Genomic DNA, 15,255 nt, shown 5'->3' on the forward strand with positions numbered 1-15,255 from the left:
TAGTATATTATTTATTTTTAGTATTTTACAGACTTCTAACTATGAAATGTGAAAACTGTCTCATCACATGCATTCATTTTTAACTTAGAAGCATATGGCATAGTCACTTTCTTCTTTTAACCACGCTTCCATTTTTTTAATTTATCTGAACATTCAGATGCCTAACAATGCAAATTATTAATCCAACTCCAAGAGATCTTTAACATATTTTCGTCATTTATGATGAAAGATAGGTTTATGATATTATGTTCAAATGTTAGTGAGTGAAGATTTAGCTCATGAGGAAATTCCTTCTACCTAAAAATATTGCATGAAGGCTTTACATACTACTTGACTCATTTAAAGGAATTCATAAGTTGTTCCAGGAATTTTATAATGAGAAGACAGGTGAATGGAAAGTAGAACTGTATCAAATTTATAACTGTAGTTGTCTGTGAAGATGAGTATAATACTGGGCAAGACCCAACGTAATTGTAAACAAACTTCAGAAAAGGATGCTATAGCATAATTCAAACCAAGCAATGATCGTGACTGCCAAATTATGCCCATATATGTTGAATGTGCCTTGCTTCCAATTTTATGTGCAGAACAAAGTAATAGAGGTCTCATATGTGCAGCTCTGCATAATATTGTGAGACTGAGTCCTTGTTACTGCAGCCACTATTGGCCTAATTTACCAGCTCAAGATGATGAAGATTGGCAGGGGAAACCAAGTACTCGGAGAAAATCTGCCCCAGTGTCACTTTTTCCACCACAAATCCCACATGACCTGACCCGGGGTAAAACCTGAGCTGCCACAGTGGGAAGCCAGTGACTGCCTGGGCTATGGCACAGCCTAATATTGTGAACTGATAGGGTTTTCATATCTCAAGGCTGTATCAAATAGATGAATAAGAAACTTGCTAGATGTACCCATCACTTCTTTCACAACTAACAAAAGCAGTAAAGGCTGTTTCTGCTGCATTGCGAGGAGCAGGAAAGGAAGAGGGGAGGAGGACTGAAGAGGATGATGAACACGATGGATGTAAGAAAACATGGTTATTGTTGTATGTCACTTGAATGCTTTTATTGTTTGGAAAATCGCTGTATCTTGCACAAAGCCTAATTTCTTCCTGAAAGGGCAAAAGTCTTAGAACTAACTTAAAAGAACTTGCAAAATGAACTGATACAATTGGGAAACATCGGTAATTCAGATTATATTGGGATAAAATGCTAATTATGTTGATATTCTTTAAGCTGCATTGTTCAGTAGGTAACTGGGACTGGGCCGTTAGATATTTCTCGGTTCATAATTAATTGTTAAGCAATATATCACTTAGATATTTGGCAGGATTCATTGGGCGGGGAACAGCCAATCCCTGGTCCTCGACATAGACGTACAAAAGAATATACATCCATTCTCTGAGAGGAGTTCTAGTCTGCAATGGGAGTGCTTGTGCTGTTGACTGTACATGGTTTTGTTAGTTTGTGAGAGGAACACGCTTCTTTCGTCTTTCATGCCAATAAATCAAGACAGAGGCAGCATGTTCCTCTGAAAGTATGTCCATGTAGAAAATTGCACGATGTCACAACTCAGAAAACTGTGATGAACAGAAAATAATTTGTGTGATGGGTTGCACGAAAAAACTAACTCCGTGATTTTAGCCCGCAAGCGAACTATACCGACCGAGCGACCGCCGCTTGTCGGCGAAGTTTAATGCCAACTTTTTCGGATAGAGGGTGTCGCGTGGTCAGCGCAACGAATCCCCACGGCCGTTAATTTCGTTTTTCTAGACCGGAGCCGCTATTTCCTTGAAATAGCTCCTCAATTATCATCACGAGACTGAGTGGACCCCGTTCCAGACCCACTACTTCTCAGAAGAAAAAAAAAACTTGTAGCGCCAGGAATCGAGCCTAGAGCCGTGGATCTGTAGCCAGGAACGCTGACCACTAGGCCACGGAGGCGGTAGCGTATTACACGAAACTTAAATGAATGTCACATTAGGCCCTCAGGTCATTTAGCGAAACACGTAGTGGTACGGTATGTGGACTGTAGTAATGAATGGCTTCTGTTTTCATGAAGAGTATTTTTATAAAGCGTGAGACCAAATGATATCAAGTAGTTGGTACTGGTTCCGGATGCTTTGAAACTAGGATAATTCATAAAATTTAGTAGAAAGACTCCACTCACACACAACATACGTCATACAAAACTTCGTACAATAATTCGTGAAAATAATTAAACAGCAAAGAATGTTGTTATTTGTCATCCACAATTTTCAAATCATAATGGTTCAAAATTTTGGAAATTTAAAGACAAGAACTGTAAATATTGTATACTTAATTGTTCCACGGTTTCAACGTGGCGGCCTTGGAAAGCCGCTGTGGCGCCATTCAGAATAATGTGAAAAAAGTTGAAGTCGTCCTTGTACGTAATTGATTAGGCATTGCCCATGAAGACCTATTGAGGAGTACCTCAATAGACCATGTGAAGTTCCCAAGCGGTCAACCAATCTAAATACTACCCACGCCCGATGTTGCTTAATTTCTGCGATTGGACGACAATCAGTGCTTTCAAAATGGTATCGACGCCTGGCGTCTCTCAGAATATGATCGTAAAACTAACAACATTGAATTCATTCTTAAAGCAGGTATATTATACATCTGTAAAATCCAACAGAAGGTAACGTGGTGGCAAAGCAAAACACTTTAAATTTGACGATGATAACTGGTGAATCATTTTACGCGGGCCCGCGCAACTTGATATTTTTTGAGATTATAAACATACCGGTACCATGCCTAAAATTCTGTGAAAAGAATGTTTGCTCTGGTTGTTATGTTTGTGGGAGCATCAGCTGCATTGGTTGCACTTTGTGTTGTGTGGTTCCACTAAGGCAGTGACATAGAACTTGGGTTATGTTTTCGAAACAAATTGAATCATTCTAAGAGTTCATCTTCACACTGAGAGCTTCAGATTCTACTGGAGTGGTCAGTGATCGAAATCTAATCGTTCAAGTCCTTATTTCTTTACCTGATACTAGCAATATAGGCTAACACTAATAATTTATTATTGAATATATCTGAGACATACGTACAATCCAAAGGTCGTTATTACAAGTGTCAGAATTGCATCCATTTCTAAACAGTATGGAACGCACTCTCAGAAGACCTCTTTATGATTTCCGGACCACATCCGTCCGTCCTGTGCCTCGTTTTCTTATAAAAACAGAGGATTTATTTCGTAATTAAAATAATGTACGTGTACTTTATGCAGTGTAAAAGACCGAAGTGTTACATGCTTGAGAACTGCGGATTTCAACCAAGATACAGCGGTAAGGATAGACGGAATTACATGTCTGATCTGTTCCCAGATTATTCAAATGCTTTGCTTTCGCACAGCTTTTTAATGAGAATTACATCGTAAATATTCTCTGTTAATTGTTCCTGGGACTGCCAGTAGAACCTATATGTGTTAAATTGTTCCACGTTCCTGCTCAAACTGCTTTAATGGCATTCAATGAATGCCCTGGCGGGAACGTAACATCAGAGCCACCACATGACGTTAGGCCGTGGTGTGGTCCTGTGCCTCTTGATTCATGATGAGGTAAATGGCAGACAAAGATCTAAGAGATGGACCAGACACTGGCAGTAAGCCTATAAAAAAGCATGGTAATTCTTGGCAACTGTAGATATTTGGCAGTCTTATTGTGATCATGCACAGAGCAAATACGAAAATAGAGTCCTAGTCCTTTATCCAGGGCCCAATACCGACAACTGGAATCAGTCTTCTTTTTTACGGTACTATGGCTCTCTTGAAAATTAGTGTCCTAAATCTTTTGTTCAAACTTGGGTTGATCGAAGTCAGAAAGTAATGAAGCTCCTTTGTGGCCATGAAACCCAAAACACTTGAGAGAATTCTTTTGTTAGAGACCCTAGTTTTTAAATTGTCCCTGGCCTTAAGCACCACACCATGAAGTCATATTGGGGACATGGCACTAAAAGTCGACGTACTCTAGAAATCAGCAAGTGGCCATTTTCTTGCCGTGGCTGCTTTAACTCCGATACCAATTATATAGGTGGCTAGGCCAGCCCCAGAGCTCTCGCTTTGCTTGCCACATGCTTTCCGCCGTTATATTGCCCCACTTATTTTTCGACCCTGAAGATGGAGATATGTTCCTCCGAAACGTCGGTCGTTTTCGACGGACTACACGGCGTTATATCCCAGAAGATAGTACTCTTCATATCCTATGTAAATGAGAACCGAAATTGCTTGACAATTTTTCGTCAAATTAAAAAAAAAATTAATTCCTTCAAGTTCCTTCAGCGGTTTTCAATGTCCTCCACGCATTTGGACTGAGTGAAATTAATGGGCGTTTCGCAGAGCTGTGAAGAAGCCTAAGGTAGAAATGTGGCTAAACATGCTCTGACTTCTCTCTTGTTTACTTGAAGAATTGTATGCAATGAATACACAACTTCATTTGATACTAAAAAACTACCTAAGCTATTCGAAAAATTCACATTATAATTGCCGATAATTTCGGCATATCGCATTTTTCGACGAAAAATACCCTACAGTTCTAATCTGAAATACCGTACATCCACTGAATTTAATATACCTTACATATTTTCCCCTTACAGTTTTCTCTCCAAATAATTCGATAATACATTCTTGTTTGTGCTTTTAAATTATATTGTGTCTCATATTTCACACTAAAAATGTCAGTACTTCATTATGCAAGAACAACATATAAACGATATAAGTATGCATTTAGTATATTTTAAATCGCATGCAATTGTTACCTTCCGAAACCAGCATCAAACAGCAGCTACTTCTATTTAGAATTCTTTCGGAGTGCCTCTGGTTTATTGTACTGTGCGAATTCCTGTGTGTCCAAGTGACCACAAGATAGAGTAACACTGTAACTGCAACATGTTTCTATGTTGAATACGTTTCCAAGGGGTTTTATATGGCGCATGCGCTCATTTCTGTAACATTAGTCCATTTACACCCGGCCTATCCGATTAATGTCATGCATCTCTTCAAGCTTAACAAGCGATACAGACCAAAGCTATTTATTCCCAACAAAGTTGTTGGACAATTTCCTTGCAGTATGGGTGTAGATAGGCCTAGAATTCTCAAAAGTGTTCGAAGGGAGTCATTTTATTTAAATAAATGTCCTCTGTGAGCACTTTACTCATTACGAAAGGAGAAGTTGATACCATAACATACTAATTCTAAATTACATACCTGCGTATGTCTTTTTTTTGTATAATTTAAGCTATATTTCTAAAAGAATTCCTTTTGGGGGGGGGAGGTTATTAAAATATTGTGGCGTGTCGCCTAAAGACCGGAATATCTTGAGTCAGAGCGGGCGTTCATTGCTAGACAACGGCTAGTTAAAATACATTTCCGGAACAGCGCATACATAACAGACGTTACCACGGAAATGAAAGCCAGAGCTAGGGCAATTCCCGCGGTAACGAATACACTAGCTAATACGTGAAATGGAGCCCTTCAAAAGAGTGTCTTCTAGTCCGCCCGACTGTAGAAGATAAGAAACCGGACAGAACAGAGCGAATACATCAATAAGGACTATTACCGCAAGAGTTCAGTTGGGAAAGAGAATCTCTGGTCGTGGGATTCAAGGGGGCTGACGCCAAGACGAACTGGCGGTAAACCGCCAGTTGTAAAGTAACTCTGAGTCTTGAGTCTTGAGTCTGGCGAATAGATCCATCAGAGAAGACCAGAGCGGAGTTCATATCAGAGGAGACCAGAGCGGAGGTCAGATCAGAGGAGAACTGAGAACAGGTCAGACCAGAGGCGAACAGAGCCGAGTTCGGAACCGTACCGAATGGAGCAGAGCTGAGAGCAGAAGAAACAAGCTCAGCCAAGAGTCAGAAGACGAAACGTGATAGACGACGGAGTAGTTAGGTCGCATCGTCTGGAAGACCCTATTTCAGAGTGTTTGTAATTGTAACTGTAAGCGAGTTATCCAATAAACAGCTTCACCTAATCCGGAACCCATTAATTCCTTGTCACAGAACCCCGAACCCGTGACAATATTTAAGCTCTCCTTGTCTTCTATACGTATGGAGATCGGTTCCGTTAAGGGGCACTGATTTCTAGAATTAAGTAGATATCAAAATTTGCAAGAATATGGCATTATTTCTGGCCACATTTACGTCACACAAAGCAGTATAGTCTTAATAAATTATGTTATTAATATTGTGACGTGCTGCCTGAAAGCCGGACTATAGGACATCCATCGCTGCGCAACGGCCAATAAGAGCGCATGCTACCTAGGAAACTGCCTACCCAACAGAGGCAGATTTCTTGAATTTCCGCGGCAACGGTTAGACCAGCTAATAAATAGACCAGCTAACAGTGAAACCGAACCTTTCGACAAGGTGGTCTCTGTCCCGTCCGAACGTAGGACATAAGCGAAGAACAGTTCAGAGGACCAAGTCATTTACGCATGACTTTCAAAATTCCTTACGTATATGATTATATAACAAAATTATACTGGCAACAATCGGAAGTCATACAAAATCATGATAGCGAAAATGTTCGCGATATTGGGCAAGCAGAAGCCCTACATAGAAAGTATAAGAGGCTTAAACTTGGTGGCGGTCAAGCATACGACCGTTCAAGTGACTAGACTACCGTTGTAGCGGAAGCTCCTTGAAATAGGGCATAATCTGCTGTACTGAGCCTGGACTGACAGAGGTCCTGTATATATTTAAATACATTTATTAACATTTTTAACATGTAAAATATAAATATCCTTTACATTACGACAAATGACTTAACACTATAGAGTATGACTCTGACAAGAGACAGACCCGTGCTCTCGTCAGAGAGGGCGCCCCACAAAAACAAGGCCGAAATTGTCAAGCAGTAATAAATGTCTGATCATAAGCCCCAGATTGGGCTCGACACCGTGACTGACTGACTGACTGACCGTAAGTCGCAATGTGACTTTAACTTTGACTAAGTCAGTTCTGATCCGACGAGAGGACAGTTTAGATTCGATGAGAGCAGCTTCGACGTGAGCTAAGAAGAAAGTTCTGATCCAACGAGAGCTAAGGATAGTTCAGATTCAACGAGCGATGCGAGAAGAACGAAGAACGAAGACACCCCACCGAGAATAGCGGTGTAAGAGTGCATAACAGTTAAAGAGGAAACGTTTCAGATCGTTATAAGTGAAAGTGTTTATAATTTTTAGTGTAAACAAACAATTGTCCAATAAACATATTCGTCTAATCCGAGACCCACATAAATTTCTTGCCGCGTTACTTAGGAAACACGTGACAATGTCTATTCCACTACAACAGCCGCCTCAAACATGCGGCCTCCATAGCCACAAAGTGCGGCCCCTCAACTTTTAGAGCTAATTGATATTAAAATCAATATTAAAATTTTAGTAGAAATATTTTTTGTAAAGACAATTTTCCAACAGACCCAAAGACAAGAAGTCTTACGCAGACATAAATTAGCAGGATGCAGGAAATTCAATATTTGCTATTTCTAACATAACTTCTTGTGTAATCTCTCTGTTTACATATTGAAAAGCTGTTTGATACTTGTCAAAAATGGTATTCTCTTGCTTTTTAGAACTGTAAGATATGTGACTTTAGGTAATTTTATTGAATTCCTAAACGATAAATAGAATTAAATTTCCTTGTATCAAAATCTAATGTATATTTCTATTTTGAAGTGCGGCCCTGGACTCTTATTTATAGGGCTGAGGTGGCCCTCTGTACAAGTTGAGTTTGACATGCCTGCACTACAAGTTTCGATTTTACGGAAGTAAATTCTATAGAGACTGCGACTGTCTACAATAGCTCAATAGACGCTACCTGGTGTTGAATTCATCACCAAATTTTACAGTGTTAAAATGTGTGGTTGTGTATATAATTTAACAAATAAATAAATAACTTACAGAAGAATATTCTGAGATAATAGAATATGCAATGAAAGAAAACAAAAACAATAAAAATACTCCATATCATCTGCACGTAGGATATAAATTGTAAACATTTAAACAAATGTTTTTCAGTTAACTAAAAATCTCTCAAAAATAAATGGCGAAGGTTCTGAAGTCGATGGCTGCATCGTGGTTTAAGAGCTGTCGATTATTTTTTATGTGTCTTAAATCTATATTGTGGTGTTTGTCAGTATTCCCTTCTTAACTCCTAGGGCTTTCTTGGATTCTTACTTGGTCGGCCGCTGTTGTTATATTCTTGTTGAATGAGATAAATAAGCGGAGTATACTTGGATTATAGATGCGTTTGAAACTAGAAATATTTAATTGAAGACAGAAGAATATAGATATAGTATATTGAAATCTACTATCCCTTCGGTTTGCATTTTTGTTTCTAATGTTGAAGGGATGCATCGTGTTGCCAGAACATGAGATTAGGATGAAGTATGTACTGCTAATGTTTAGCGAAGAGCATGTGAAGAGAGTGAGCGGAGCAGTACTGTGCAAAGTAGGTGGGTGTCTTCAAGCTTATATCAAATATGGGGTCGTTAGTACTGGTGTATGATCATTTAAGTGAATGTCTTTGTGGGAGCCAACCTCGCCGATCAGCGCGGATCACGGCAGTTCCAACGGTTCCAACGCCCATTGGTTCGCGCGCCGTTAGCGACAACGTACCTCCGACACGCTAGTCGTTAATCACAGTCTAGGAATCATCAGATACTAATCAACGGCTCGGTAAACACGTTCCAGTGGAGATAGGTTCTTGGAAACAAGCCATCGCTGGGTGATAAACGGACGTTTCCTTTGATGCGAAATTGAAAGATGTTTTCTCTGGCGGTCCGTCCCGACGTTATACAACAGGAAACCCAGATCTGTGGAGACAGGGTCTAATATTTCCACCGTGACCCTGCGAGTCGTAAGAGGCGACGAAAAGAGAAATCTTAAATCTGAGAATGTAAAATATGGTCGCGAGTACCAAGGGACTCGGACCCGAGAAAGACTACGCTGGCGAGGACCAGCAGCATAGACAAAAGACAGACCCGTCCTCTCGTCAGAGAGCGCGCCCCATGAAAAACAAGACCGTAACTGTCAAATAGTAATGAATATCTGACCATGATCCCCAGATGGGGCTCGACACCAAGAATTACTGACTGTCTGACCGTCAGTCGCAATGTGACTTTGACTTTGACTTGAGCCGGAATTGTCCACAACCGGCAAACTATTCGAAAAGTTGTTCTGAATATAGTCCAAAAGCACATTGAAGAAAGAAGCTTGCTTAACGCAAGCCAGTTTGGTTTCCGTGCACGTCACAACACGACACTGCAATGTATGAGGCTAACGGACCACGTGGCCCTTAATTTCAACAATAATATAGCCGCTCTTCTCTTCGTGCCCTCGATGACGTAGCTCGGCTGTAGCCGTTGCACTTCACGTGGTTTTTAAACCACGTCGAAGTTCCGAGAATAGCTTGAGGGCAAGCAAAGGGAACAATGTTCAGAGTGTAAGATCCCCTTCAGTGCTTAACGGCCTTTCTGCGATGAGAGAAGGTTTACTGAAGAAGTTACTGGATCACACTTTGCTGATGAAACTGTTGAACTTGATTTATTGTCTGCAACACTACACGATTTTACAAATAAGTCAGTTTAGGTCGTGGATACAACTGCTCTTGTATATGCTGAACATTATGAGTACACATTCAATGATACAATGATCAGCTCAATCTGAAATCAGCTTTAAATACCTGGAATGAGGTAATATTCCAGAACTTTCCGCATCGAGATTTAACTTGAAGCTTCCACACTGTTCTACAGATTGAGAATGTTATGGAAGTTTCTATAATTGGGCCGGTGCAAGGAGATAAAGGATTCATATACCGCACCCGCTATCAAAGATCTTTCTAGTAGCTCTTATCTAAGCATTCCTCTCCACAAATTCTCAGAATAGTTACAGCAAAAGTGGGTATAAGTCACCTTTAGTACAAGATTGGTTTTAAGTCCTGAGTATTAATATTTAAGAATTAGGTCAGCAGGTAATGATTGGTTACAATAATACGTGTATGTCTAGGCCATGGTGTTCTTGGACATCGAAGAGGCCTTTGATACGACATGACACTGACTTGCTATATAAGTTACGTAAACTGGAATTTTCAACCAATTTGATATTTTATTATTTTGGCCACATTATTATGTTTAGTATTGAATTTGGAAACATGAGCATGTTTCAGATCATGAGGTTTGTCAGAGTTCTGTAATTATTTTATTGCTTTTCATATGTTATTAAATGCAATCTTAATCTTGTTAACAAGAGTGTGTATCAGATTCTTGAGTTTCATTATACTACTGAAATAAATAACAAATGGAAACCTCAGTATTATTACTCCCTATACATGATTTATAACACATTAATGTATCTGAAATGCTATGTTCTGTGTAGCTTTCAAATGTAAGTTGTAAGCAAAGTTATGAAGTTGAATGCAAGTATCTCTTGATGGAAACAGAATTTTCTTTCAAGTTTACCCACCATCAGCTTTCCTAAACACAAGTATTCTATATATGTAGTTCAAGTGTCCATTGTATTTCAGTAAGGGGGTGTCGAATTGATGTAAATGAAATGTTTATACATTACAGGCACTGGTGAGAAGCTTTCTCCCGATAAATAATGTTGCAACCTGATCTCTTGTACTGCAAAGGTGCTTACTCCGTTGTGTGCTTTCTGTTTTCGAACTGAGTTTGATATCACTTAGCTCATGCCATCCAGAAGATTTTGAGCGAAGTCATATGAAACTCAAATAAGATCTAAAAGTTTGTGACGATGGTATATTGCTACAAGTATTGTATTTTTGGACATTATCCATCGTCTTGTCTATTTTTTGAAAAACCTTCCTGTTTCTTTTTCAGAACACAACATTTCGGAGACTGGATTCTGAAAAAGAAACAGGATGGTTTTTTAAAATTAGACAAGACGATGGATAATGTGCAAAACATAATACTTGTAGCATATGAAACTCACTTTGAAAAAAAAACACTCAATGGGATAAGAACCTCTGCAGTACAAGAGGCCAGGGTTGCAAATTACTTGTAGCTTTTCATGTGAATTAGTGGTTCTTTGGGAGGGAGCAGTCCAGAAAGGCTGGTGGTACGATAGCATACTTTCTTACCGACAGGGCAGGTGGTATGATAGCATACCCTCTTACCGACCTAGCTCTCGGCACTGGCGGCAGCCATTTTGTATCAATAGAGTATCCTCCAGACTCCAGACACTGCGGCAGCAGTGATGCTTTGATGACGTCACGGCAGCCTACTGCTCTGTGGTCGACATTGTGCAGGTTGTACAGCAATGAGCTAATTAGCAAGCGATAGTAACGAATAGTAATTCCAGTGGCTAGCCACTTAGGAACCGTGGAGACGGTGGAGAGTCACTGTAGGCTGTTACGCTTTGCACAGCGGTGGCCGTAAGAGAGCACGTCACATTACGAGATGGCGAATGGCGTGACGTTTCAAGTGAACCTCATGCTAATTATCTTCAGCTCTCTCGACAAGAGAGCAGCACGGGTTGCCGTGTTGTCAGAAACGATAAAAACGTACATTTTTGGGAGATGTGATTGGAGGGTTGCGTTTGTTTGAAGTGTGGTTGTCATTCTTGAGGGTGTTATGCATAGAAAACGAGAAAAGGATGGAAAAAGCAAGTAAAGCCCTTAGAAGGTATGGTTTAATTATACGTTTATATTCGAAGGTCAGGTATTTACCTCATGACCGTTGGTGACTGTGTTAGAAACTGGGGAAGTAGGCAAATTTGGTTATGCGTGCACAAACGTTTGGAGGAGCGGTCTGTAGATGTATTAACGTTATCATGAAAACAGAATCACGAAATTCTCTTGGTAATTTAGTCATTGAATCAGATATATCTTAATATGTACAACTTCCAAATTCCTTGAAAGAATACCTGTGATTTTTATTGTAACACTCCATTTTTCGGATAGCGTCTTCAGGTGACATGCATTAAAACAGATCTTCCAGGTCACTTGCATTAATACGTATTTTATTTCATGAAACTAAAGAATCTCAGCAAACATCTCATTCTGGTCAGTGACTTTTAGTGGCAAAACATTCAGTGTTCAGCATGTTCAGTGAAGTTATAAAATGCAGTTTTGACTTCTGAGCAGCGCAGTAATGCCAAACACTTCTAAAATTAGAGTGTATGAAGCTTGTAGAAGTACTGGGTAATGTTGCAGAAACAGTGCTAGAGATTTTGGACAGCTCAGTGACTGCCTCTGCTGTGTTTATGGACCCATCAGAATTGCTGTAATCAAATACTTTAGTTCTTTTAGTACATCAGTATATAACTGTGATTTAGCTTTCCAGAATCTTCAATATTTTCTTTTTTATCATCACCACCATCACCATCATCATGTACAAGATCTGACAATAAAGTTCGCGAACTCGCCCCAGTGTACTTATCGTGGCAGCAGTGGACAGAAACCTCAGTATGGTTTGATGACATTTGCATATCAGCATTTCACAGTTGTGTTGTTGTGGATCTATTGCAGTTTCTTTCTGAGTGGCATCTATTATTCTCTGTGTGTATTTTGGTATGTCGTTGCGAGAATGTCGGAGCTTGAATTAGAGCGACAGATGAATGTTTCTTGTTAAACTTGCCAAGATGTTAGTTCAAGTTTACACGGATAATGATATGAAGAAAATGGCAGTTTACAAGTGGGTGACACATTTTCCTGATGGAAAAGAAAGTGGCACTGGCAAAGAGCAGAACTGAATTAAAAATTTCAAAAGTTTGTCAAATTATGCATGAAAATCATCAGCTGACCATCAGGAGCATAGCAGAGGAAGTGAACATTGACAGAGAAACAGTTAGGAAAATCTTAACTGAAATTTTTGACATGAGGCAGATGTATGCACAAAGGACCTGCTCACCTGGCACTGTCTCTGAGAGAGTTTTTAGCTAGTAAACAAATAACTGTTCTGGAACATCTTCCCTGTTCACTGGATCTAGCCCCCAGTGACTTTTTCTGTTCCTGAAGATAAAGGAAATATTGAAAGGAATACTTTTTAATGACATTGATGACATCAGGAGTAATACTCTGAAGGCCATTCCACAAAACCAGTTCCAAAATTGTTTTGAAGGTGACCACAGTGATATTCAGCAATGAGGTATGTAGTACTTCTATTGCGATGAGTTCGCGAACTTTATTTTCAGACTACCTGTGTGCTTGCTATACAGTTTGCCTGCTGTTTAATGATCCATTTTGCCAGCATTCAGCACTGTCCAGTTTGAAACAGCACTGGCTGAAAGCTGTGGTCAGTACTGTCTGCCTCAAAGCAGCATTGACTGACAGTTGTGTGTTAAACAAGCTTTTTGCCAGTTGAATAATTTATTTATGAGCACTGTTCCATTAGACATGTTGATATGTGCTCTGAATGCTGCAAGCTTGCAGCAATTGGAGTTAAGGATTTTCCAACAGTGCTGCATTATTCTGCCAAAGCTGGGGCTTGCTATAACATGTGCAGGTGAGCCCAGGGGTCATTGAATCATTGAGTTGTTATAGTATGTGCTTTCACTAGGAGCCCCCATTATACATTTCATTATGTCATGTGAAAATAGATTCAAATATATGAACTCTTTCATATAATTATATATCTTTGTCCAGTTTCCTACCAGTTTCCCTGAGTTAGAGTCCACATGCTTCTAAAATTCAGTGAATTCAAGTTCATAATCCTTATAGCATTGGAGATTTTGAAACAACCCAAACTTTTTTTTTTCCTGAATCAAAGCTTAATCTTAAGTGAGGTTTCAAATGCCAAGCTGCACTCTGAACATTTCGCCTACTTTGCTCCATTAATTATGCTGCAGTTTGTTACTTTGGACATTATTTATTATCTGAACTAGAAGCAATGTGACACCTCTGAAGGCTAGCTGTATGTCTTCAGGTTAAAGAAAGGATGCATACTGTTTGTTGCCTTTTACATGAAGTTGTCCCTCAACACTGGGCCAAGTGATATGCACTGACATTATCCAGCAGCCTCACAGGCCCTGTGATCATCTAATTGGCTCCAGTTTATGAGGGTTGGAACTTTAATAGTGGCAACTATTTATTTACAACTGGTACAAAGTAGATGCATGTTTTGAAGTTTTACTGTCCTTCAGTGTAGTCACCAGCATTGTGTACAACCCATTGCCAGCAATGTGGAAGTCGTAGGATACCTTTAGCAGCGCATGTTGTGTTGATAGTTTGAATGGAGCGGTCTACTGCCTGAGGAATCTCTGGAACAGTTCTGAAGCAAATGCCACGAAGTGGTTCTTTCATCTTAGGAATGAAGTCAAAGTCACAAGGGCTTAAGTCCGGGAAGTATGGTGGATGGTACAGCACTTCCTAGTCCCATCGATCAAACAAATCAACCACAGCTTGTCATTTCTGCATTTCCGTCAAATCATGTGGAATCCATCGTGATGCAATTTTTCTCATGCCCAGGTGTTCCTTCAGAATGTGAAGCACAGTCATATGCGCTAATCCTGTCTCTTGGGCCAGCTCAAAAATCGTATGGCATCGATCACTCTCCAGTAACGTGGAAAGAGCATACACTTCTTCTTCACTGACACTAGGACAACCGGGCCGACGCCTGTCTGCCACATTTTGGCGTCCCTCATTGAAGGCTTTTACCTGCCTTGCCACTGTTCTGTAAGGCAATGCAGATTCCCCACAAGCCTCTTGAAGACCTTGATGACACTGTTGTGCTGTATGGCCTCTGGCACATTCAATCTTTATCCAACTCCGTTGTTCCTGTTTCGAAAACATCGTGACAACACTACATTAGACCGCCAGCTAACATGAGGCTCTGTTCTTCTTGTCACTGCGCATGCGCGTGATGTGGGAAGAGAGAGTCCATTTGCTCTGAGGTAAGGCAGGTATGTAACTAACATGTGGTGTAAGCGACATTATTTGGTTCTGTTGCGTGGCGTCTCTAGAGCAGTGTTGCCACTATTAAAGTTCCAACCCTTGTATAATGCCTTGTACAATAAATACCCTTTTCTTTACATTAACATGGAAACTGTCAGCTGTAAGAATTGTGTACATCTTTCTTAACCTGGCTTCTTTTAATGTACAGTATCTGTCTAGCAACTTCACTTGCAAGATTTTCTTCTGCTGTAATAACACCATTGAAATTTTTTCTGAGTCTGTGTACTCCAGCATTTACAAAGGGTTTTTAATAAACACTAGAATTAAAAATATGCATACACACCAAACATGCTGATCACATGATCTTGTTTAATGTTTGTG

General features: G+C 39.9%; 1 protein-coding gene across 3 annotated transcripts in view; it reads left to right on the top strand.

Annotated features, from left to right (window-relative positions):
• Nucleotides 1-11,455: 11,455 nt before the first annotated feature.
• LOC111872682 overlaps nucleotides 11,456-15,255 on the top strand; it is a 17,657-nt gene continuing 13,857 nt past the window's right edge. The window contains exon 1 of one of the 3 annotated variants that reach the window (XM_023866797.2): nucleotides 11,456-11,665. In XM_023866797.2, coding sequence (XP_023722565.1) covers nucleotides 11,637-11,665 — 29 coding nt within the window. In that variant the 5' untranslated portion in view covers nucleotides 11,456-11,636. The other 2 variants (XM_023866799.2, XM_023866798.2) reach the window with 2 other exon arrangements.

The sequence above is a fragment of the Cryptotermes secundus genome, unplaced genomic scaffold, assembly GCF_002891405.2.
Source record: "Cryptotermes secundus unplaced genomic scaffold, Csec_1.0 scaffold102, whole genome shotgun sequence".
NCBI lineage: Eukaryota > Metazoa > Arthropoda > Insecta > Blattodea > Kalotermitidae > Cryptotermes > Cryptotermes secundus.